The sequence below is a fragment of the Saccopteryx leptura genome, chromosome 7 (genome assembly GCF_036850995.1).
Source record: "Saccopteryx leptura isolate mSacLep1 chromosome 7, mSacLep1_pri_phased_curated, whole genome shotgun sequence".
Taxonomy (NCBI): Eukaryota; Metazoa; Chordata; class Mammalia; order Chiroptera; family Emballonuridae; genus Saccopteryx; species Saccopteryx leptura.
Window position 1 is genome coordinate 89531873 of NC_089509.1, and position 25529 is coordinate 89557401.

General features: G+C 41.1%; 1 protein-coding gene across 2 annotated transcripts; it reads right to left on the reverse strand.

Annotated features, from left to right (window-relative positions):
* Positions 1–372: 372 nt before the first annotated feature.
* LOC136378470 (cyclin-Y-like protein 1) lies at positions 373–25430 on the reverse strand. Of its 2 annotated transcripts, XM_066345440.1 has the most exons (9): positions 25059–25430; positions 17141–17197; positions 16637–16754; positions 16096–16196; positions 11039–11074; positions 9122–9173; positions 7610–7729; positions 4895–5061; positions 373–652 (listed from the first exon to the last, which is right to left on the reverse strand). In XM_066345440.1, exons 4-9 carry the CDS (start codon positions 16110–16112, stop codon positions 604–606), a joined length of 441 nt encoding a protein of 146 aa, XP_066201537.1. In that variant the 5' UTR covers positions 16113–16196; positions 16637–16754; positions 17141–17197; positions 25059–25430; the 3' UTR covers positions 373–603. The 2 variants fall into 2 exon arrangements, with proteins under 2 accessions (XP_066201537.1, XP_066201536.1); XM_066345439.1 differs by lacking the exon at positions 16637–16754.
* Positions 25431–25529: the final 99 nt, after the last annotated feature.

The following is a 25529-nucleotide window of genomic DNA, read 5'->3' on the forward strand; positions in this document are numbered from 1 at the left end:
CAGCTGAGACTCCATTGGAGCAAAGTTGGCCTGGGTGCTGAGGATGGCTACATGGCCTCTGCCTCAGGTGCTAGAATGGCTCTGGTCTCAACAGAGCAATGCCCCAGATGGGCAGAGCATCGCCCACTGGTGGGCATGCCAGGTGGATCCTGGTCGGGCGCATGCGGGAGTCTGTCTGACTGCCTCCCTGTTTCCAACTTCAGAAAAAAACAAAATTAATTAATTAATTAATTAAAAAAATTAAAGTTAATTAAATTAAAATTTATTTTTCTTAGAGCTAAATTTAATTAAAATTTTCAATTAAACTTAAATAATTTAAAATCTTAAATATTATACTTTTTTTTTGTTTTGTTTTGTTTCCTCTCTTGAAGATGGCGTCATTATCGTTTGTTTTTAACATCCTATTATAGTTCTTCGGATATGCAGTATGCGTGCACTCATAGCTGATATGCTAATTTAACTGGTTTCTGAGATGTGAGATGGTATTTCTTCAGTTCTTAGAGATGAGGGGCACGTGATGTTTCAGCTCGTCATTTCTTCCTTAAGAGAGGACGGCTCAAGAGCGCTGAGTACCAATAAGGTTATCAGCACCGACAGACCTTCTCAGAACATTTTTGTGCAGATCTTTCTCTTCGCACAATCTGGAAATAACCTAGAAAGGGCAAGCAACAAAACACAGGTACAATAAAAAATACAAAGGTTCCAACCTTTAAAAAAAGTGTCTCTGATAGTACACACATTCACACTCCTTTATATGGTTGAGAGTTACTCCTGCCCTCCGTAGCTGACACTGCCAGGTTATGGTATGCTACTTCCTGCTAATTCACTAAGGTGAGTTCTTTAGGGGCTACAATTAGATTGCCAGAGCCAAAGGGAACTAGAACTATTTTAAAATTGGGTTCAGGATGTCGAGGTCATGACAGGCTCCCAACAGCAATATCATCAGCTGCTTGTTCCTTAAACATAGTGAACATACACTTGGGCAAAATCAGTGTTTAATCAGCTATTCAAATTCTACCCAACCTTCATTAGTTGTTATGCACTCTGAGCATGTTTTAATGAGGCACCCACGTGCTGTAATTTATCGGGAGGCCCGAAAGCTCCAGTGACTGAAGCACCGTAAGGAACGATTCACTTGCACATTAATTATGGTAGAAAAACATCTGATTCTAAAGAACTACCAAGGTACCACAGACAGTGTCCATTTTACATGTGTCTATTTTAATTGTGAAGACTTTGCCGTATACTCACCGGAAGTCAAAACCATAAACATTACTTTGTCCCGTGTCCTTTACCATTTCCATTAAAAACCCCTGCACTTTCTACACCCAGTGCTTGACACACAGCACACATTTTCTCTCTCAGGTTAGTCACTAATGCTTTGTCTGCTAAACTCATGGGACTGAACCCTGATATATAGAAAAGACATGAATTTTCAAACTGAATTAAGAGTAGCAAGTACATTATGTACATAGATATCTTTAGTGATATTTGTAAAAATTATTCATGTATGGTTATAAAGAAGGGAAGAAGTTCAAATGGAAAACCATTCACAGATTAAATTTGATTTAAAATATTCTGAGTTAGCTTGACCTGTGGTGGCACAGTGGATACAGTGCTGACCTGGAATGGTGAGGTCTCTGGTTCAAGACCCTGTCCGGTCAAGGCACGTATGGGAAGCAAGTTGATGCTTCCCATCCCCCTCCACCTCCCCCATTCTTTCTCTCTCTCCTCTCTCTTAAATCAATAAATGAAATCTTTAGAATATTCTGAGTTATGATCACAAAAGAAATCTATAATTTTTTTTAATAATGTGGTATCTTTGTAGAAACCATTAAAGACCCCATATATATGATGCAGAAGAGTTAATAAACTCTTTTTCAATGTGTTAATCTAAAAAAACTTTCCATTTTTATAATCACTGCTTGATATGACTTGTCCCCAGATGTTGGCTGCGCTGACTGACAGAAACCCCACTCAGTGAGTCCACAGCCTTACCTCCAGCTCCTGCGCTCTTTTTTGGTTGAGAGGATGAAATTCAAAGTCTAGATTTTTATATACTCTCAAACGGAGCTCAAAGTAGCACCCAAAATAACTTTATTTTGAAATATTAACATCATAATGGAGAAAGTCCTCCAACTCTTCTACCATCTCCTTCCTGGAGAAGGAAGAGGAGACAAAACCAACACGGGACAATTTTAGTCAGCTGGGCTATCTTCAAAAATTCCACTCTAAGCTACGAGGATGGCTCTAAATTTTGTTCTGAAACAAAGGCTACTCAGTTGTGTCAATAACATTAATGTTCAAACAAGGTACAGCTGTGTGTGGTCCTGTCTGCATCCCAGCACTCTGAGTTTGGGACGAGGGCAGGAGGCTATGGCCCTCTTGTGCACTGTGTTGCTGACTCAGGCACGTTCTCCAGACTTCCATTAGTGCAGCTGTACAATTCACGCTCCCCACTCGCTTGCAAGGCCCCACTGTAGAGATCAGATGAAAGGAATGATGTATGCTGTTTATCAGCTCTGAAGAACTTGCGGACATTTTCAGCAGGCCGATAACAGGAAGGGGCTTACTGAAGTAGAGATGCACCGACAAAAGGAGTGGGCACATCACCACAGCAACAAGTGGATGCATCGAGAGCCATGGCTATTATCCCTGAGGGGGAAACTCTTGAGGCAGCAAGGATTCAGCTCAAATAAATAAATAAGTAAACAAGCCACATTCAATGGGAAAGGGAACCCTTCCTGCAGCCCCAGTGCACGGGGCTCACGTCAGGGCATATGCTAGTTTCTGTTCACCTTCATCCTACTGGGGTGGGAAACTGTCAGTATGACAGGAAAGGATACACTTTTTAAACTGGAAGGCAGAAAGATTAATGAGAGATGTCTTGGCTGGACTAAGCCCACTTTATGATACAACCTCTGATACAGCACTGGACTCAAAATCCAACAGTGTTTCTGCCGTGATGGGAATGCAATCCTGAGATGCTCACATCCACCACCCCTTGACAGACAGAACAGGAACACGGCCACCGGGGGTGAGCTCAATAAAGTGGGAAAGGAAAGTTGGGAGGCCTTTGCTATGTGACCATACTGCTGTCACCTGCCAAGTATTTACATGTGAAGTTAAAGCACATCACTTTACATTAACCCCTTGATAGAGTTAATTATATAAAAATGATATATACCTGAACAAACATGAGAGACTTATTTCTTAACATATTTGGTTTTTTAGTTTTAATATTTTATCTATTGGATAGGTCAAAAAAGGCTCAATGTTCTCCTGTTTGGATAGCAGTCAGAATATGAGCAGAAAAGAGATTTCTTTTTCATTTGTTAAACTTTAATCCCAACTGAACTTACTTCCAAAATTAATTTCCTATTCATATGGCCATAAATCTATAGAAATGTAAATCAGATAATGCTTTGATAATCAGCTAATCAGGACTTCATTCACTACAGGAATAACTGCACTTCACTATCCCTTTTATACTTTCTCCACTAATACACTTTAATTGTCTAGAAATATAGTACTTCATAGGATTAACATGCCTATTAGTAGAGGTTTAATCATGGAAGAAAATCTTTATGTCTGCACAATGTGCACCTTCAGGGTTTTTTGTTGTTTTTTCAATGGCTAGATGGCTGAATAGCATACCATTTACAGGTACAGCAAATTTTCTGAATCGCAGCTGCTCAGTTTAACTTACTCTTTTGAAGGGTAAGCTCAGCTGCAGGTTTTGAGGAAATGTCAGCTTCCACCATGGCAGGGCTAGTATTCATGGTTACAAATCTTCCTTCTTTCAGGGACCAGTTTGAAGACTCACCACGGTGGTGATCAGTCATGTTAGCTTCTGCGTCTTACTTTTGGAAGTGTACAAGTGCACTTTGGTACTTTGGAATGAGTTTGACTAGAGTAACGAGCAAAGGAAACAAACTCTTGGCCCTGCTGCCAGGATCCTGCTCTTCCTATACTGTTCAGTATTATCAAGAGGTGTTCTTTCACACTTTCCTAAATGCCACCACAAAGACATTTTCCCTGTCACATGGGCAGTTTGAAAGTCTGCTGGAAATACCTCTTTGGCTCATCGTGCCTGCCACCCTCGGCCCTCACAGTTGATCAAATGCCCTTGTTTAGTGCGTCTCTCACGTGTGCCAGCTATGCGAGTGCCCTCGGGGTTGACCTACAGCCCCCACAGTGCACTGCTGTGGTTGCCAAGAGCCCCGGAAACTCTCAAATGAGATGAGCGCTAGTGAAGGCCAGTGATGTTTCCCCCTCCAACTGCCTGGGAGGGAGGAGCTTTCTAACTCAGGAGACCTGCTTTTAAACACATGCAATTCTCTTAAAGAGACAGGAGAGAGCACAGGGATGAAACCTTTATATATGGTTAATTTCCTATTATGGCGAGTTTAACAACAGAACTTCAGATAGAAAGGAGGGAAAGACCAGTAAAAGCAAATATACAATATGTGACCCAGGTTTAAGCTATAACCTCTCAATAGTCTCGTGGCCCTAAGACCTGTGCAACAGTGGCCAAAGAGTTATTTCAAGGGCCAAATGTAGGCCCCTTAAAAATGGACTGGAACTGGTAGATGGCTTTAAGAAAGCATGAAGATATTTACTGTACTGCTGTTCTGGTCGTAAGCTTGTAAAATGTCTGCCAAAACCAGCAGAGAAACAATTATCTAACAGATTATTACAACAATAATACATCAAGACCTATTAAATGTTGAGGAATATGAAGTGTTAGGTCACAAAAGAAGTATATAATTTTATGCCTATGTCTCTGCACAAAGTTACCTTTACAAATATTTCTTAACATATAAGCTCTATGGGAGCACATGAGGTACTGCTAAACAGTTAAAAAATCTCACCAAAACCTTAACAAACTCACATGTCCTTAATTGAAATGCCTACGGTTTCCTGGACGTAGTTCATATCCAACGCATTCTGATCACCCGAAACCTTGCAGGCAAGGTAAGCGGCTGCCCCAACAAGCCTCCTCCAGTTCTTGGGGCAGATGTTAATTTCAGCGGAAGTTACAAGTCTTTTTAGAAGAACCTGCAAAAGAGGAGCACCAGTCTTTGATTTTAGTTCAGTTTAAGTGCTGTGATAAGAACTGTTAGGAATGGCAGATTTTATCTATTCTTTTTAACATGCCTTTTATTTTTAGGTTCTGCAGAGGCTGCTTGGCCAAAGTCAGAAGCGAAGTCACAGTTAGCCCAACTTTTGGACACAGGAATGAATGTACATCTTAGCAAAGGTCATGCTGAAGAAGTGCATTGTGTTAGTACCTTTCCACTTGTAACGGGCAGCATATACAGGCCCAGTGTAGATTCAAGTTGTTCAACAAATACTATCACATGCAGTGTTTCACACCTGGCTGGTAGTTATATGGGGATTTTACATAATTCTTGCATATGTAAATCCTGAATACATTTAGATCTTCTTTTCTTAATAACCAGTCCTTTTGTGGCACAAGCTAAAGATAAAAACTGGTGGTCAACGGAGCCTCCCAGTGGCTGTTGTGAGGTACAGCAGGACAGCAATACAAACAGCTGGGCTTCAGGCTGGTCTGTACAATAGACAGTGTTCCTGTCTGGGAGCCTTTATGAGGAACACACATCCATACAAAGGGCAGTCTTTCTCATACTCCTTAATATTCACACCTGCATTATCATTTTATGAAATGCATCTCTGTCTTACAGAATCTGAAGCTTTAGTCAATTCTGTTGGTTTCAGGCAATAACAGAACTGCCAGTCTGTGTCCCTGACACTCCTCTACACCTGCCGGTAACTTGTGAGATTTCATGACTTTTTTTTTTCATGTACTAAATGTCTATTCTACAAAGAACTAGGCAAAGTTAACAGCTGAGTAAAGATTATAGATATGTTTCAATTGGTTGTTACTTCAAAAGGTGCTTTGCAGAAGAGTACATATGCCATTTGAGAAACAGAAAAAAGTTCAGTTTTAGAGTGTTTACTGTCTGAAGGTTATCAGATTGACAGCTCAGATTTGCAGATGTTCTCCAAACTCAACTGTGATTTCCAAACAAATGATTACTGAACATATGTTCTTAGTGAAATTCTGCACCCGTTCCCTGAAACACTGCTCTCAGGTATCCTAAGAACAAACTCCTTGGCCCTGGCCGGTTAGCTCAGTGGTAGAGAGTCGGCCTGGCGTGCAGAAGTCCTGGGTTCAATTCCCGGCCAGGGCACACAGGAGAAGTGCCCATCTGCTTCTCCACCCCTCCCCCTCTCCTTCCTTTCTGTCTCTCTCTTCCCCTCCCGCAGCCCGAAGATCCATTGGAGCAAAGATGGCCCGGGCGCTGGGGATGGCTCCTTGGCCACTGCCCCAGGCGCTAGAGTGGCTCTGATTGCAACAGAGCGACGCCCCGGAGGGGCAGAGCATCGCCCCCTGGTGGGCAGAGCATAGGCCCCTAGTGGGCGAGCTGGGTTGATCCCGGTCGGGCGCATGCGGGAGTCTGTCTGACTGTCTCTCCCGGTTTCCAGCTTCAGAAAAATACAAGGAGAAAAAAAAAAAAAAAAAAAAGCACAAGCTGCCCCTTCAAAATTTTAACTGGATACTGAAGAAGGAGGCCCTGATGTAAGTATTCTTTTCCTCAAGACCAGGCCGTTGACTTTTCCCTTTAGGTTTGCTGCAGGGAGGAATAATATAATCCTAACCACTTCACACCGGGATAGGGCTTTTATTCCAGATAATAAGATCTTACCATTGGAATTCTGATGGATGACACGAAGACCCTTACACAGCTGTAGCTTAGCAGGCAGCTAGCAAAGCCTTCTCGGGTACTACTGGCACAATACCCCTGGGCAATGTCACAGGCAGCCATGAGAGGACCGCAGCCTAGACCTACACTGAATAAGTCTGCCTGGGGACCAGATGGTTCTGTTGCTGCCGCCATCCTACCCCACCAGCACACAGCGCGCGCGCGCGAGTGCGTGTGTGTGTGTGTGTGTGTGTGTGTGTGTGTGTGTGTGTGCGTGCGCATGCGTCTCCTGAGGTTTGGAGGGAGAACCAGCAATCTCTCCTTCTGCTTCTAATACCAATTGTTTGTGATAAAAAAAACAAAAATCAATGACACCATTTTATTTATTTATTTATTTATTTTTCAGAGACAGAGTCAGAGAGACGGATAGATAGAGACAGACAGACTGGGATGGAGAGAGATGAGAGGCATCAATCACCAGTTTTTCATTTCGGCTCCTTAGTTGTTCATTGATTGCTTTCTAGTATGTGCCTTGACCGTGGGCCTTCAGCAGACCGAGTAACCCCTTGCCTAAGCCAGCAACCTTGGGTCCAAGCTGATGAGCTTTGCTCAAACCAGATGAGCCCGTGCTCACTCTGGCGACCTCGGGGTCTCGAACCTGGGTCCTCTACATTCCAGTTCAATGCTCTGTCCACTGCGCCACCACCTGGTCTGGCCCAGTAACACCATTTTAAGCTCAAATGTACATATTTTACTTTCTTTGATTGGTGTTTCTTAATAAAGTTCTGATGATCATTTCAGGAGCCTACTTTTATTTGAAAAAAGATCATACCCTGTGTACAAGACAGAAAAGATGCTTTATGAAAGAACTATCTTACCGCAGTATATATAGCACATTCAGCTGTTAGTAGCATAGCACAAAAAACAAGACAGACAAACATCTCAATGTCGAAGCATCTGGGATCCTTCTTAAAATAGTCGAGTGGAAATTTTTCTTTCTGAAAGGAGAAAAAAAATGCAACAGTAAGTATCTAGGGAAGAAAATTACTTAAGTACTCTTATGACAGCAGTCTTCTACTGGTGCCCACATGGCCCTTAAGATAATTTTTATTGGGTGACATGTCTTTTAGTCTTTTATATATAAATAATGAGGTCTTAAAAAACAATAGTGATTCAATAACCATTTTTTAAAGAAAAATACAGACACAACCTCACAAAACTTGTATGTTCTTTCCTACCTTCCTACTACAGAATTCTATCTAAATGTAAACTATTTCCAGGCTCAAAGTCTTGATCACCATGCCATGCTTCTCTGCAATCAAGTCTGAAAATACATTAAAAACATTTTTTTATTTACGGATTTTAGAGAAATGAAGGAACAGAAATGTCAATTTGTTTTTCCACTTACTTGTGCATTTATTGGTTGATTCTTGTATGTGCCCTGACCAGGGATTGAACCCTCCACCTTGCATGTTGGGATGATGGTCTACCAACTGAGCTACCCGGGCAGGGCTGAAAATACATTTTCAGTTTCTGTAACCATGAATTTTAAAGTGTGCTGTCTTATACAGTAGTCACTAGCCCCATACTGCTTGCTACAGAACATCTGAAGAAATGAATTTGAAAATGTTATTTTAATTAATTTAAAATGTAAAGTTATTTAATTTTCTTAATAGAGATGTTAACATCTCTATTAAGTTTATTTACATTATTTGATGCTACTGAAAATTATCTTTTACAAAGATATATTTCTAGTTTTTTTCAGTATATTTTTTATCTTAGCTCACTAATTAGACAAAGCTAGCCTAATCAGGCAGTGGCGTAGTGGATTGTTGGACTGGGACACAGAGGACCCAGGTTCAAAACCTCGAGGTCTCCGGCTTGAGCCCAGGCTCATCTGGTTTGAGCACAGCTCACCAGCTTGGACCCAAGGTCAATGGGTTGAGCAAGGGGTTACTTGGTCTGCTGTAGCCCCTCCCCCCTCTCCCCCACCCCCATCAAGTCACATGAGAAAGCAATCAATGAACAACTAAGGTGCCAAAATGAAGAATTGATGCTTATCATCTCTCTCTTCCTGTCTGTCTGTCCCTCTCTCTGTTTCTCTCTCTGTCTCTGTCACACAAAAAAAGGGTTTATACATGAAAAAAACTTTTAAAAAATTAAGACAAAGCTACAACTCAGTTCTTACTGACATATCCCTTATACAACACTCCTTTTATAAAATAATTAGATACAACATGGCGTGGGGAAGAATATTTAATGGAAGATAATTTTTTACTTCAAGCTGCAAATAGTAATTTTCTTCTAGTAATTAATTTCAAAGCATATCAGCATGCAATGAACACAGGTGTATGAGGGAACAATACAACCTCAATAAAACTGATACTTACTGTAAGTGGATAAAATCGCTCATCAAAAATATCCATGGATCTATCTGCAAGTCTAAAAAATAAAAATATGTTTTTAAAAAACTAATTCAGAAACTGTTAATATTGAATATGTTAGGAACACATCTGCTGGGAGTAGAGATAGGTGGAGGGAAAAGCTTAATCTTCCATAAAATTATTTTAGAAATTCTTCTGTATTCCATAAGAAGGTTTCCTGATCTCTTTTTTCTCAGTATATTAAATTCTGTGAAATCTTTACTACAATGACCAGCCCAAGTCGCCTTTATAAGCACCGATCCTCCCTAACAGGCAATGCTAATAAACCAAGTATATTTCCACTCCTCTAACCTCACACTGGAAGACACAGAACATTTTATAAAGCACTAGTGTAGGCAACGTCTTGAGAATTTTAATTTATGTGCATATGAGATTCATGTTTTCCCATTTTTTTCTCATTAGTTTCCTATATTATATTCTTATTATGTGTTTCTTCTTGTCTCTTTTAAATAGTTTGAATTAAATCCTTGCCTTTTTATTTTAAAAGTGATCAGTCTTTTGATTTAAAAGTTCACCACACTAAAATGCTCTGCTCGTTTAAACAGAGGTTCTGCAAGTATGTTCTGCAGGCCTCTGGGGTTCCCCTAGTCCCTTTTCAGGGAAGCCCCCTGAAAAGGGGTCAAAAGTGTTTTTATAGGAATATTAAGGCATTGCCTGTTTTTACACTTGCAATGATTGTATAAAAGCAAAAGTGATTTCTGAGCATGAATCAAGGCAGTGGTACCAAACTGTACTATTAGTCATTCTATTCTTCACTGCCACTTGCAGTTGAAAAATAAATCTGCTTTACTTAAGAACTTAAGATAAAGCAGTAAAAACTGAGAGTGTTATTAAGCCTTGGTCCTTCTTTTTACATTCCCAACAGGTGGAAAGTAAGCATTACGTATTTCAGCACAACGGATTATGGTTGTGTTAAGGAAAAGCACTCTTAGTTGTGACCTAAAGAAGCCACTTTTTTCATAGAACATCTTTGATAGCACAACTGCCATTCTCTCAAAAACAAAAAGTAAGCCTTTTATTTCAAGGAAACTAACTTGCATATTTGTTGCTAATGACAATTCAAGCTATCAAGCTGAAAGTCAGTATTTGGGAAAACTTGTACTGTACCTTCCTTTGGGAGCTTGATAGCTTTTCAGTACTTCAAGACTTCAATGGGAATTAATTTAACCAAGTACCTACTTCATATTGTTTCTTCAGAACAAATGATTGAAGACAGTTTACCTGAAATCTATGTACAGTTATTGATCAGTGTCACCCTGTTAAATTTCATTTTCTAAATAAAAGGATTGAATACAGAGTATGAGCTGCCTTTTCTTAAGTCAGATTTTAAACAGATTTGCAAAAATGTAAATGACACACTTTCCACTCAACTTTTTTGTTGTGAAAAAGAATTATTTTTCATAAAAATAATGTTGGTACTATGGTTCTCAATCGCGTGATTTTGTCCCCGAAGGGGACATGTGGCCATGGTTGGAGAGACTGTCGTTGTCAGAATGTGGAGCAGGGAGACAGTGCTATTTGGCATCCAGTGAGCAGAGGGAGTAGAGGCCTGTGATGCTACTAAACATCCTATGATGCACAAGATATTCTGCCACAACAAAGAATTATCTAGCTCAAAATTTCAAGAGTGCTATAAAAACCCTGTTTGATTTTTAAATTCTGAATTTTAATTTCTAACACAAACAGATATTCTTTGGGTTCCACAATAACTTAAGAGTCCTGAGACAAAAATCAAATGATTCACTTCAATAATGTAATAAAAGCACTCTACAGCTTATGCCAATAATGTCTACAGTTACTACTTACCACTAAACTTGGTATCTTGTAAACTTATTAGCTAAAATAACAGGTTTTAAAACTCACCTATCCTTAATGAGGTCATATATTGCCTTGCTGACACTGTGGAGAAAAAAATATATAACAATTGATTTTAATGCCTGAATATATTTTTTTAAAAGGGGTTAGGGTTGGGGGGAAGACCTTCTCAGTTACTCAATGGCCATGAAAGCCTCAATCAGAACAGTATCATGTGGACACTTGTGTCCTTGTTTTAGTTCATATGCTTTTAGCAAAAATAGGAGAACCAAAATGCTAGGTAATATGCTGCTAGAAGACATGTTTTGACTGATTATTATAATGTGTGTTATTACATATTTTCCCTGCCATTTGCCCTTCCCCCATAGAACCTTTCATACTGTAAAAGTTATATTTATTTGTACACATGCTTAAATTTAAGCCATACACTTTTTCTGCTTTAAAAAAAGTGTTGTTAGGCCCTGCATTTCAGTTGAGTCAGTTCACTATCCATGTACCCACATTTTCCCAAAGGTAAATAAAGTGCTCTTTAACAAATATACATATACTTTTACCCACAAAGTCAATAGGTCTAGCTATCCTGAAATGAGCGGTGCTAATAATGATACAGCATAATACTACAGCATAAGTTATTTCTAAATTAGTTTAAGTAAAATATTAATGAGCAGCTGTAAGTCCTCAGATACTGTATAAGTCACTGTACTCCTAAGTTATTCAAAGATACTGGGTACTAGGCAACAAAGGAGTTCTCTTGGTGAACTTATATATATTATACTTCTCTTTTCCTTCAGTGTCTAACATAAAGCTCAAAATAATAGAGGAAGGCAAACCTGCATTGTATAATCAGGCCTCTAGAATATTAGTACTTGTAAAAGGCCTGTACCATTGTTAGCATCAAAGATGGATACTTCTACAGTGCTTCAAACTGATTTTAAAATCACAGAATTCAAAGCATAAAATTTCAAAGCTGAAAATGACCTCTGAACCTTAGAAGACATTTAATTCAACAACCCATTTTACAGATAAGGGTACCAAGACTTAAAACTGTCTTGGTTTTAAGTGAGAAGCAGTTCTCTTTCTCTTTCTCCTGCACTCTAACCAGGCAGTGGTTCTCAGAGGAGCCTCAAAAACTGCCTGGCTTCCACCTCTGGACGTTTTGATCTAAACGGCATTGGGAAGACAGGATTATTTTTAAAAACTCTGCCGGTGACTATAGTGTGCAGCAGAGTTTGGGAACACATGAATTAAGGTTAGGATCAGAATCACCCTGGATGCTTTTGCCCATCAAATCATGCCTTCTTATTCAGCCTATCAAAAGTCTGGTGAGCCTGACCTGGTGGTGGCGCAGTGGATAGAGCGTCGGACTGGGATGCGGAAGGACCCAGGTTCGAGACCCCGAGGTCGCCAGCTTGAGTGCAGGCTCATCTGGTTTGAGCGAGGCTCATGAGCTTGGACCCAAGGTCGCTGGCTCCAGCAAGGGGTTGCTCGGTCTGCTGAAGGCCTGCAGTCAAGGCACATGTGAGAAAGCAATCAATGAACAACTAAGGTGTTGCAACGCACAATGAAAAACTAATGATTGATGCTTCTCATCTCTCTCCATTCCTGTCTGTCTGTCCCTGTCTATCCCTCTCTCTGACTCACTCTCTGTCTCTGTAAAAAATAAAAAAATAAATAAATAAAAAATAAATAAAAAGTCTGGTGAGAGTGAGTGTGCTGGAGGAGAGGGGATAGAATGCATGTATTTAGAGCTAGATACTTTGATAGAAGTTGCATAAGTGAATCTAAGAGGGCTCACCCACACCATTGAGAACAATGCACTACTACTCCACGATAAACATCTTTCAAAATCAATCCTAAAAGCCAATTAACTCTATTTTCTCCGTAAATCTTTAATTTACCAATAGTGAATGTACTGAATGATCATTGTTTGTTTTACTTATTTTTATTGATATTGGCGAGAAAGGGAGAGGGAGGGCAGAGGGGAGGGGGAGAGAGAGGGACATCATGGAGCTGTTCCTGTGTGTGTCCTGGTCAGGGACCCGACCGGCAACATCTGCACCTCTGGATGAGGCTGTAACCAAGTGATCAGTCCAGGGTGAGTGATCGTTTTCAAAATCTAATGAGAGCAAATTCAAACTTACTGTACTTCCGAAAATTAGATTAATTTAGAGAACTATGCATGAAATCTACTTGTCTGAGCAAGGTTAATCTTTACAAATACTTTTGAATTTTATGCTGTAACATCAGAATCTTTTGAATTCCAAAGAAATTACAGAATGCACCAAAGCTGAATCAGCTTTTACTCAAAGATTTAGTGTCTTGGCGGAATAAAAATATTTAGTGATTACTCGATCGGTGCCAAAGGCTCAGAACTTTAGAGAAAGACAAGGCTCAGGTTTTGCTGAAACACAATTTCGTCTCAACTATTGTATAAGTGAGAGAAGAGAGTTACATTATTATGATTGTAATTTGGTTTTTAATTAAAGTAAAAGTTACCGATCATTTAATTAGCAAAAAAAGCTGGTACAAATCTTTATTATATGCGGCTTAAGTGTCTGTTTGTTGCCGATAGCTTATTGGTTGCTTGCGTAACTGTACTAGCCAATGGGGTGAAGTTGCCACAGCATTCAAATAGTCCCGCCTTCTGGCATGCCACCTCACAAATTGAGGTTAAAGATTGGAGCAATTATTATGCTGTTAAGAAATCTTAACACCAGAAGGGGTCTTTGCAATGGTACAAGACTAGAGGTTCTCCAATTGAAAAATAATGTCATAATAGCTAAGTCTTTGGCTGGCTCCTCTAAAGGTGAAATACATGTCATTCCAAGAATTGATTTGGCTCCATCTCAAACAGGGTTGCCGTTTCAATTGAGACGTAGACAATTTCCTGTAAAACTTGCCTTTGCTATGACCATCAATAAGTCTCAGGGCCAAACACTTAAGCGTGTTGGCATTTTTTTACCTGAGCCTGCATTTGGACACGGTCAACTTTATGTTGCCTGTTCAAGAGTTTGTGAAAGAAGGGACATAAAATTAAAAATAATTGATGGTCCTCTGCAAGGCGAGCTTAAAAATGATGGAAAGATCTACACAAGAAATGTTGTGTACAGAGATCTTTGACATGTGAATTAACATTTTATTATTTAAATCACCTTTATTTATTGAGCTAGCGGTGGCTCTTAAGATATGTACCGCCAGTGGTTTCCTTCACTGCACTCTACTTTAAGCAATTAAGCAAGTAGAAGGGGGAAACCCTGTGGGACAGTAAGCAAAGGGGTGTCCTCGCCGCCTGCCCTGGGTAATTCAGTTTGAATTAGCAGACACCTTTGCACAAATCATTTTAATTATAATTTATAATATCTAGAACAGCGGTCATTTCGTATGACCACCGGGCTTTCTAGTAAGTTTATAAGCTAATTATGTTTTTAAGACTAAAAATAATTTGGGATGAGAATATTAATATTTTCAGATAGCATTTTTCAAACTGTGTCCTGGAAAAGTAACACTCATATTCCAAGGAGTCACTGATAACGTTCCTTGGACAACCCCAGGGCGAGTCAGGAAGCTTTACATCCTGTTTTGGTTTTTCTTTTCTATACACTTGAAAGGTTCATATTAAGGTGTTTTAAAAGTGCATCTCCAATTGTGGATGACATGGTGCTCCCAGAAATTAATGAGTAGTTTTCATCATCATGACACACTACTCATGTCTGCTTAAGTATAAAGTTGACTGTTTCCAAGCCTTCACCTTTTTTTTTTTTTAGATTTTATTTATTCATTTTAGAGAGAGTAGAAAGAGAAAGAACAGGGGAGGAACAGGAAGCATCAACTCCCATATGTGCCTTGACCAGGCAAGCCCAGGGTTTCGAACCGGCGTCCTCAGCGTTCCAGGTCAACGCTTTATCCACTGCACCACCACAGGTCAGGCAAACCTTCACCTTTCTTATTCCTTTTCTGCTGTGATTTTCTTACATATGGATTGATGTAGTATCTTGGAGATATATTTATATATACATACATAAAATTAAATTTAATATATTTTTTACATTTAAATGTCAGTTGAACAAATTATATCCACAAACAAATTTTGAAATGTTCTTTAAGACTGGTTTCATGCATTTTCCCCTTCTTTGGGGGATAGGAAGGAGAAGTATTCTGTGTTTTTTAAAACATAGAAATAGTGTAGGAAAAAAATGTATGATTGGGGAAATCCAATTAAATTTAAGAACACATACATTCTGGTGCCAGTAGGGGACAGGTTGTTCCTTCTTCCAAGAATAGCTTCCAAAGTAATATGCATTGTTTTAGGCCTATATATTAATAAAGAAATACTTTTTTCTAAAAACATCCAATAAAAAGCACTTCTCCTTTTTATTATATTCAACAATGTCTTAACAGAAATGCATCGAATAAAAATTAAGTACTTTTTCTGGGATTTCTTGGTTTCTAACTGGCTTTCCCTTCTTCCTTCCACTCTAAGATTAAAATGGAAATTAAAACCTCATATTTAGGTCCTTGAAATCAATATAGGCCCTGGCCGGTTGGCTCAGCGGTAGAGCGTCGGCCTAGCGTGCGGAGGACCAGGGTTCGATTCCCGGCCAGGGCACGTAGGAGAAGCGCCCATTTGCTTCTCCACCCCTCCGCCGCGCCTTCCTCTCTGTCTCTCTCTTCCCCTCCCGCAGCCAAGGCTCCATTGGAGCAAAGATGGCCCGGGCGCTGGGGATGGCTCTGTGGCCTCTGCCCCAGGCGCTAGAGTGGCTCTGGTCGCAACATGGCGACACCCAGGAGGGTCACAACATGGCGACGCCCAGGATGGGCAGAGCATCGCCCCCTGGTGGGCAGAGCGTCGCCCCTGGTAGGCGTGCCGGGTGGATCCCGGTCGGGCGCATGCGGGAGTCTGTCTGACTGTCTCTCCCTGTTTCCAGCTTCAGAAAAATTAAAAAAAAAAAAAAAAAAAAAAAAAAAGAAATCAATATAAAACTGGCATCTGTTTCTTTACCTAATCACTGAAAAGGACAATCAAGTGACTGAAATTATATATGGCGAGGATGCTTTTAGCATAAGAGGGTCTGTCACTTAGCCCTTGGTGACCTAGTTGTACTCACCTATCATAGGTTTCCATAATGTTGGGTTCAGTAGGTGTGTTCTTATCTATGAAGATGGTTGAACATGAATTGTACTGTTTACGACGATGCACTGCAGATAACTGAAGGGAAAGGGAAACAGAAGAAAATGTCAAAGTTAGACTCGTAAAAGTGTGGTTTTTCCTTGGTTAAAATGTCAATCATTAATATGTTTCTTATATTCTATGAACTACTTGAAAGTGCAGCTCTACAGGAAACCCATTAAGTACTCTAACTTCGACAGACAAGATTTGAAGAATGGGTTACGAAATGCTGCCCTTGATATAATACCTATAATCCAACCTGGCAAACCCCTTACAAATTCCATTTGTAGTAATGTAAAAAGTTTAGAATAAGATTTCAGTGTTATTTTCTTAAGCAATGAAAAGCTAAGATTATCTATTTCTCCTATTCATTTTCTACAATAAACAAAATGCCTTATATAATATAGAAACAGGAAGATATTATTGCAGTAGATGAAAGCCAATAATAAATATTAGTTCAGGAGACATTGTGATAAAACCTATTTGAGTCAAGAGTTATGTCCATCCCTGGGCTGCCCACTTGCTAACAAGATAGGGAGTCAATTCTGGATCTCAGTTTCCTTATCCGGAGGATATTGTTCTAAGATTCTCTCACATCTGAAAAAAACAACAACCATGTAAATCAACTTTGAGAATTTAATTCTCATTTCCTGTTTAAATAGGATTGTCATTACTCAAGTGAAAACCTCAAAGAATACTGACCATTCATTTCTAAATGTTATGAATTCTATTTTCTAAATTATTTGACACTCATCGCAACCCGGCCTACTCACGCTGCTATCTGGCTACAACGTGCAAGCTCACCTTCCTCCCACCCCCATCTACCTCCAGGACACCTTTGCCGGCTACCCCACTAGGAAACCACCTTTTCTGTATACTCAGGCATCAAGTAACCAGTAACCACTTGTTACACAGTACCAACTGCTTACAGGGAATCCCCCTCATAAAAACCTAAGTTTTTATGGGGAAGGGAGAATACTTACTTTTCTACCTCCAGCTGCTGAGCGCAGAATCGGATAAATTAGGAGTTCAAGTAGTGTCTGAAAAATTATTTAAAATTAATTATAGCTCGAAGGTAAATCTCAGTACAGATACAAATTAGAATTTATCCGCAGTGGTACTGAATAGGTGACAATGAACTTTTTGAGATACTCTACTATCTTTAAAACACTTTAGAAATATCCATTGATTTGTAAACAGCCCAATATTACAGCAACAGCCAAATACTGAAATAGCCTAAACAATGTTAGGACAATTCTCTTCCTTCAAGTAAGGGCAATAACTAATCCCAGTCAGTGTAAATAGCTGAAAATAATAGTAGCACTCTTTAACAATACAAAATACCAACAATTTTAATATGCTTGGTTTTGTTATATTTTTTAAAGCTAATTCAGATAAGCCTTTCTTCCTCATATCAATATAAAATAGTTTTTATCATGCTGTCATACTTTCCCATCAGTATCCCCCCCAAAAGACACAAAAGATGGGCCAGGGAGAAAATCTTGTTGAAGCCTTTTAAAAGATAGAACATTTAAAAACTGCAGTAGCCACCCGCCCTGGCCAGTTAACTCTGTTAAGAGTGTGGGATGTGCATAAAAGTTGCCAGTTTGATTCCCAGTCAGGGCACATACAGGAATAGGAATAGCTCATTGTTCCTGACACTTGCTCTCTCTCTCTCTCTCTCTCTCTTTCTCTCTCTCTCTCTCCCCCCCTTCCTCTCTTGCTAAAATCAATAAATCTGGTGTGAATAAAACAACAATAAAAAAAAAACTCCAGTAGCCAATAGCTGGATATATCTATATATTATATAAACCACCAATTCACTTGTTTCAGATGTTTTACTACAAAGCCCCTCATTCCTTATTAACCAAAAGTTCCAGACAGTACACTTTTGAAAAGTAGCACTATTTGGAGGAATAAATTCTCCTTCAAGCTAGAAATGTTTTAATTATAGCTAAAACTATGATATGTGCCATAAGCTATGCAGTTAACATGCAATTTACTTTTGTGATCTCAAAAAACAAATATAGCATAACAAATGAAAATGCATTTAAAGCCTTTTATTCTAAATAAAGGGCTACATTTTTTTTTTCTTTTTCTGTATTTTTCTAAAGTAAGAAGCGGGGGGGGGGGGGGCCGACAGATGACAGACTCCCACATGTGCCCGACCGAAATCCACTCAGCATGCCCACCAGGGGGCGATGATCCACTGCAACTGGAGCCATTCTAGTACCTGAGGCAGAGGCCATGAAGCTGTCCTCAGCGCCCCGGCCAACTTTGCTCCCATGGAACCTTGGCTGCCGGAGGGGAAAAGAGGGAGAGAGAGAAAGGAGAGGGGGAGGGGTGGAGAAGTAGATGGGCACTTTCTCCTGTGTGTCCTGGCCAGGAATTGAACCCGGGGCTTTCATATGCTATGCTACCTCTCTACTACTGAGCCAACTGGCCAGGGGCAGAAGGATATATATATATGTTTGTTTTTTTTCTGAAGTTGGAAACGGGGAGGCAGTGAGACAGACTCCTGCATGCACCCAACCAGGATCCACCTGGCATGCCCACCAGGGGGCAATGCTCTGCCCATCTGGGGCATTGCTCTGTTGCAACCAGGGCCATTCTAGCGCCTGAGGCAGAGGCCATAGAGCCATCCTCAGCGCCCGGGCCAACTTTGCTCCAATGGAGCCTTGGCTGCGGGAGGGGTACAGCGAGACAGAGAGGAAGGAGAGGGGGAGGGGTGGAAAAGCAGATGGGCGCTTCTCCTGTGTGCCCTGACCAGGAATCGAACCTGAGACTCCTGCACACCAGGCTGACGCTCTACCACTAAGCCAACCGGCCAGGGCCCAGAAGGCTATATTTTAATATCACTACTAAAGTGTAATATGGCATATGATACAGCATAATAAAGTCAATTATGACCAAAAACCTATATACTGGGGAGCATAAAAATCAGGGGAAAATGTACCAAAATACAGACTAGTCGGTAAAGCGTTGCTGATATTACCTTCCAATTTCCTTTGTTTAATCTTTTTCTATTATAAATGCAGACTGGTTTTTTGTGTATATTAGTGTTAAACATGTACAATTTTTAATTAGACATGGGCTTACACCCCCTGGGGCTTCATTTAGTAAATTAGCTACTTACCATCTACTGTCTAGATCAATGTTTCCCAACCTTTTTTGTGCCATGCCCCACCTTAACCTTTCTAAAATTTTTATGTCCCCCCCTATGTAACATACATAATTTTTAACATTAAAAAATTGATTTGTTCACTTAATAAACATAAATGATAGGTTCTAGGAAGAAATCACTATGAAATTATTAACAAAACACACTAAGTAAAATTTCAAAACATATAATGAAAAACAGAAATTTAAATTCCAAATAATTTTAATACAGATTTTTCTATATTAATTTATTATTTTAATTTAGTGTGATCCTTGCGCTTGATGCTTGCTGCACAGAGATTTTATATTAGGTTCCAATTTGGTTAGCTTTAGTCTCAAGTCTCCACGTTGTGTTATATCCAGCCGATTTTTTTTTTTTACCAGTAAATCATTTACAGCACTAAATCCACATTCAGTTAAAAATGAAGATGGAAACGGTAGCAATAGTTTTCTTGCACATTTGGTTGAATTTGGGTATTTGATTTGTTTCCTCACAAAGCCATGCCATCGCTCCTTTGATATTAAATAAAGCTTTAACTGACTCATCATTTTGCAATTCTGCGAGTTCTTCTTGATACTGCATATTTGATATATCAGACAAATCCATTAACATTGGCTGCATCATCCATGTTGGGAAATCAATTTGTTTTAAATCAGAAAATCTTTCTTTTAAATCAGCCGATAGAATATTCAAATGATTGACAATAACAAGTAAAGCGGTATCAGTTACTTCACATTTTTGGAGCCAATGAAACTGTTTAAAGTTTTTGTTGTTAATATGTTTCTGACATAACTCAATATTGGTAATGAAACCAAGTATCTTTGCTTTTGCATCGACAAGAGTTTTATTTGTTCCTTGAAGTTGCTTATTTAATATATTTAGTTTTTCAAAGATATTAGCTAAATAACTCACAAATGCTTTACCATCTATTGTTAATAGATACTTCATTTCAGGTTTGTTGCTTAAAAATTCACTAAGAGTATCAAACAGTTCCATAAATCTTTTCAAACAGTTTCTTTAGATAGCCATCTTACTTCAGTATGAAGTAAAAGTCTCACATGGTCTTCATTTTGTTCTTCACAAAATAGCTTGAAAAGACGCTCACATTTGGCACTAGCTTTAATAGCATTAACACACTTTATTACTGTATGTAATACTTCATTCAGAACAGGCGAGATGTTTTTAGCTACCAAGTTTTCCCTATGAATAACACAATGCACAAGAATCATTTCTGGATTCAAATCTTTCATCAATTTTAAGCAGCCATTTTTCTTGCCCATCATATTGGGAGCACCATCTGCAGCACAAGATGTTATATTTTTCATTGGTATATCATTGACATCTAAGTAGTTTTTTAGCTTATTATATATATCTTTGGAGGTAGTGGTGCTTTCTAATCTTTTACAGAACAACATTTCTTCAGCAAAATGTCCTTTATCAATATATCTTATGTAAGTTATCAATACTGCCTCACTGTCTCTCAAAGTTGATTCATCCATTTGCAAGGAGAATTTTCTTGTTTTCAGCTTTTCAATAAGTTGTTTTTCAATATCCTCACTCATTTCGTCCATTCTTCTGCTAACAGTACTGTCACTGAGTGGCATAGCTTTTACATCTTTGTCATCTTTTTCAAGAACCGTTTTAAGAAATGCTGATATTGACAGTTTTATTAAATTCTCTCCTATAGTGTGATTTTCTCCAGTTTTAGTGATGAATAAATAAATTTGATAACTAGCCTCAAGAACACGATTATTAGTTGAAGTATGAGCAGTAAATAGAGACTTTAATGTTCTTTTTTCAAAATTTTTCTTTAAAGTTTTAAAGTAACTCAAATCTGAATTAATATGAGCACTATGTTTCGCCTTCAAATGCGCCTCAAGACGACCTCATTTCATTGATTCGTTGGTCAAGCATTGCTGGCATAAAAGACAAAAAGGAGCCCTGGCAGGTTGGCTCAGCGGTAGAGCGTCGGCCTGGCGTGCGGGGCACCGGGTTCGATTCCCGGCCAGGGCACATAGGAGAAGCGCCCATTTGCTTCTCCACCCCCCCTCCTTTCTCTCTGTCTCTCTCTTCCCATCCCGCAGCCAAGGCTCCATTGGAGCAAAGATGGCCCAGGTGCTGGGGATGGCTCCTTGGCCTCTGCCCCAGGCGCTGGAGTGGCTCTGGTCGCAACAGAGCGAGGTCCCGGAGGGGCAGAGCATCGCCCCCTGGTGGGCAGAGCGTCGCCCCTGGTGGGCGTGCCGGGTGGATCCCGGTCAGGCGCATGCGGGAGTCTGTCTGACTGTCTCTCCCTGTTTCCAGCTTCAGAAAAATACAAAAAAAAAAAAAAAATTTCGTGACTACATTGTTTCAAGTTTGTGGGTTATGTCTTCAGGATAAATTCCTCTATGTAGGATTCTTTTTTTTTTTTTGTATTTTTCTGAAGCTGGACACAGGGAGGCAGTCAGACAGACTCCCGCATGCACTGGACTGGGATCCACCCGGCACGCCCACCAGGGGGCGACACTCTGCCCACCAGGGGGCGATGCTCTGCCCCTCCGGGGCGTCGCTCTGTTGCGACCAGAGCCACTCCAGCGCCTGGGGCAGAGGCCAAGGAGCCATCCCCAGCACCCGGGCCATCTTTACTCCAATGGAGCCTTGGCTGCGGGAGGGGAAGAGAGAGACAGAAAGGAAGGAGACGGGGAGGGGTGGAGAAGCAGATGGTGCTTCTCCTGTGTGCCCTGGCCGGGAATCGAACCCGGGACTCCTGCACGCCAGGCCAACACACTCTACCACTGAGCCAACCGGCCAGGGCCTGTAGGATTCTTGATTAATGCATCTGCGCTGTTGTGAGATTATGCCAATGGTCCCCCCTTCACCGGGTTGAACCACTTTGCATTTCCATCAGCAATATATAAAGGTAACTGTTTCTTCACAGCCTGATCAAAGAATGCACTGCCAATTGTATGGGCCTTTTCCCAATAGGAGAGAAACTACAGTATAATCTTATTTGTATTTTTTTTTGTTGTTGTATTTTTCTGAAGTTGGAAATGGGGAGGCAGTCAGACAGACTTGCGCATGCGCCTGATCGGGATCCACCCGGCAAGCCCACCAGGGAGCGACGTTCTGCCATCTGGGGCGTTGCTCTGTTGCAACCAGAGCCATTCTAGCGCCTGAGGCAGAGGCCATAGAGCCATCCTCAGCGCCCGGGCCAACTTTGCTCTAATGGAGCCTTGGCTGCAAGAGGGGAAGAGAGAGACAGAGAGGAAGGAGAGGGGGAGGGGTGGAGAAGCAGATGGGCGCCTCTCCTGTGTGCCCTGGCTGGGAATCGAACCCGGGACTCCTGCATGCCAGGCCGACACTCTACCACTGAGCCAACCGGCCAGGGCCATTTGTATTTCTTTTTCATAAAGACATATTTAAATGTAATCTTCATTTCTTTTTCTGTGACTTATCCATTCATATCTTTGTTACTACTTTTAAATTCACTTAATTTCTTTAAGTTAGCCTATTTTAAACCACTCTTGTTTGTTTTCTTTTAATTTGGTTTTTTGTTTGTTTGTTTGTTTAAGCCACTGCTGGCTGTCAGCTGGTCTCCCTGCTTCCACCCTATTCTAACACAGTAGCTTTTTTTCTCTCTCCCTCTCTTTTTTCTAGAATTAACATTATTTCCCTGTATGTAATCCTCCAGTGGTTTTCCATTACTACACTAAAATTCGTATTTTTTGTCAAGGCCCACTAGGCATATAAAGTCTTAATCCACTACACTCCTCCTGGCGTCCCTTTCGCTCTGCCGAAGCCCTCCCTGTGTCCTCTTGTCCTTTGCCTGCACTCAGGGCACTCCCATCTGAGAAACTGCACGGAAGCCTCTCCTGCCTCTTCCTCACAAGGCTCCCTCTCAGTCGCTTAGGGAGGGAGGCCTCTTTACTGTTCTGACTTTCCCCATTGTTCACACGTTGTCTGCCCCCAGGCTCCTCTGGAATGTTAGGACCTGAGTTAGGGTAGGGCTTTGTCTTGTATATCAGTCTGTCCTGCATCTGGAATGGTGCTTACTAGATTATCTCACCATTTCAGTGTACCCAAAACCAGTTCTGTTTCTCCCAATCTGCTCATATCATTTAAGGTTTTATCTAATGCTATCTTTTGATTTGTCATCTAAGATCAGCATTACTTTCAAATCTTAGAGAAGTATTCAGAATTAAAGGCACAAGAACCACAGAAACCTAAAAGGAATTCTGATAGCCAGTGAAAAAACAATGGTGACTTTAATTTGGGATAAGAACATTTAATGTTAAAATTCCCTAATTAGAAAATGACATCCTGATTAAGTTATAAGAAAGGATACCATCTGAATTCCGTAGAGAAGTACAACACATCCATTTTTTAAAACCTGTGTTCCAAGAATAAAGCATAATGAAATTATGTGTGGTTTCACTTTAAAAGACGGCCAACCACAAAGGGTGGGTGAATGAATGATGCTCCAACCATCTGATGGTGCACTGAACAGTTACTAAAGGCGTGTAGTAGAGCTCCACGCAGTTGCATGGAGATACTTCCTGGAGTGCTGTCTAGGTGCCAAGCACAGTTCCAGGTGCTTTACTTTCTTACTTTTCTCCATAACAAAAAGCTAAAAGAAGCATATAAAGAATAACCTCATTTTTGCAAAATAAACAAAATGTTATGGTTAGATGCGTTCAAAAGTCTCAGGAAGAATCAACACCAAAAGATCAATAAAGTTGCAAATGTTCTTAGCATAAGTGAATGACTTTTCTGGACTTTAAATCTTTTACATCAAATGCTTAATACTGCCGAAGCCCTCCCTGTGTCCTTTTGTCCTTTGCCTGCACTCAGGGCACTCCCATCTGAGAAACTGCACGGAAGCCTCTCCTGCCTCTTCCTCACAAGGCTCCCTCTCAGTCACTTAGGGAGGGAGGCCTCTTTACTGTTCTGACCAAAAGAGAGAGAGAGAGAGAGAGAGAGAGAGAAAGAAAAAGAAAAGAAAAAGAGAATTTAAAATAGCTACTGGAAAGAGGAAAGATCTGTTTGGACAAAACTAAACTATTCTCTGCAGCGCTGGCAGTAACATTTCACATTGTTCAGTTATTTTAAGTTCCCTCTCCCACCATTTTCTTTCCTTCCGTGCTCAAATTATAGTCGGAAGGAATAAAGCAGCTTCCATCCCACTGAAAACTGCCTACTTCAGAACGCTATATAGGCTCTCCTGTGCCGGTCGCTAGTTTGAACTTAAATAACAAACACTAAACGTTTGTGTCTGAATTGTCCCGAGTATCAGTAGCATTACGGGTGGGGGGCAAGGGTACCACCAGGCCCTTGCCGGGTTCTTTCCCTTCAGCACCATCTGGATAGGAAAAGATGGGGAGATCAGATGAATACTCTGAAGTGGGGTATTTAAGTTTTCATTGAGAAAAGGGAGTAGAGTCTTTGTACAGTCCCACTGGACCTTAAAGAGAACCCCAGGCAGGCAGGGCGGAGGACTGGAGGGTCTCAGGCTGGGCTGAGAAATGGGGACAGGGACAAGAATGGGACGTTTGATAGAGAAGAGAGAAAGAAACTGGCGGGTCAGGACCGGGAAAGAATAAAGGGTGGGGACGCCAGGCAGAGCCAGCCTTCTTGCCCGCTGTCCAGCCCTGGGACAGCCTGCTTCGAGCAGGATGGAGCCCAGGGGTTGCGCCCTCCCCGAGGACCGCGGGGGCCGGGGAGGCCAGAGGTACGTCCGAGAGCGCCCATCGCCGTCTTCTTACCGTTCAGGGTAGCGGGCTCCAAGGTAGAGGGCTCCGGGGGAGCAGGCTCCGGGGTAGCGGACTCCGGGGTAGCGGACTACGAGGTAGAGGGCTCCGAGGCAGCGGGCTTAGGTGTTACTGCCACCGCCTCATACACTTCATCAGCCTCTGCCGCTGCATGCCGGCCCCCCTTGGGCTGCCTTGAGGCTTCCGGCAGCAGGACAGGGCTTTACCCGTAGGGCTTCAGTCTTACACTCACTGCCCTGTCCCTGTCTTCGTTCGCCCTGGGGGCTACGAAGTGGAGCCGAGAACGGCGGTAACATTGTCCACTGTCCGCCATGCAGCAGGGCCGCCGGCCTGGCCGAAAGGCCGGCCACAGGCCCCACAAATGAGCCGCCGCTGCTCTGCGACAGGGAGATGGTTAGACTACTAGTATTTAAAAGGGGTGGGGACTAGATAAACGAAGTTACACTGGCCAAGCCCAGCCAAAGC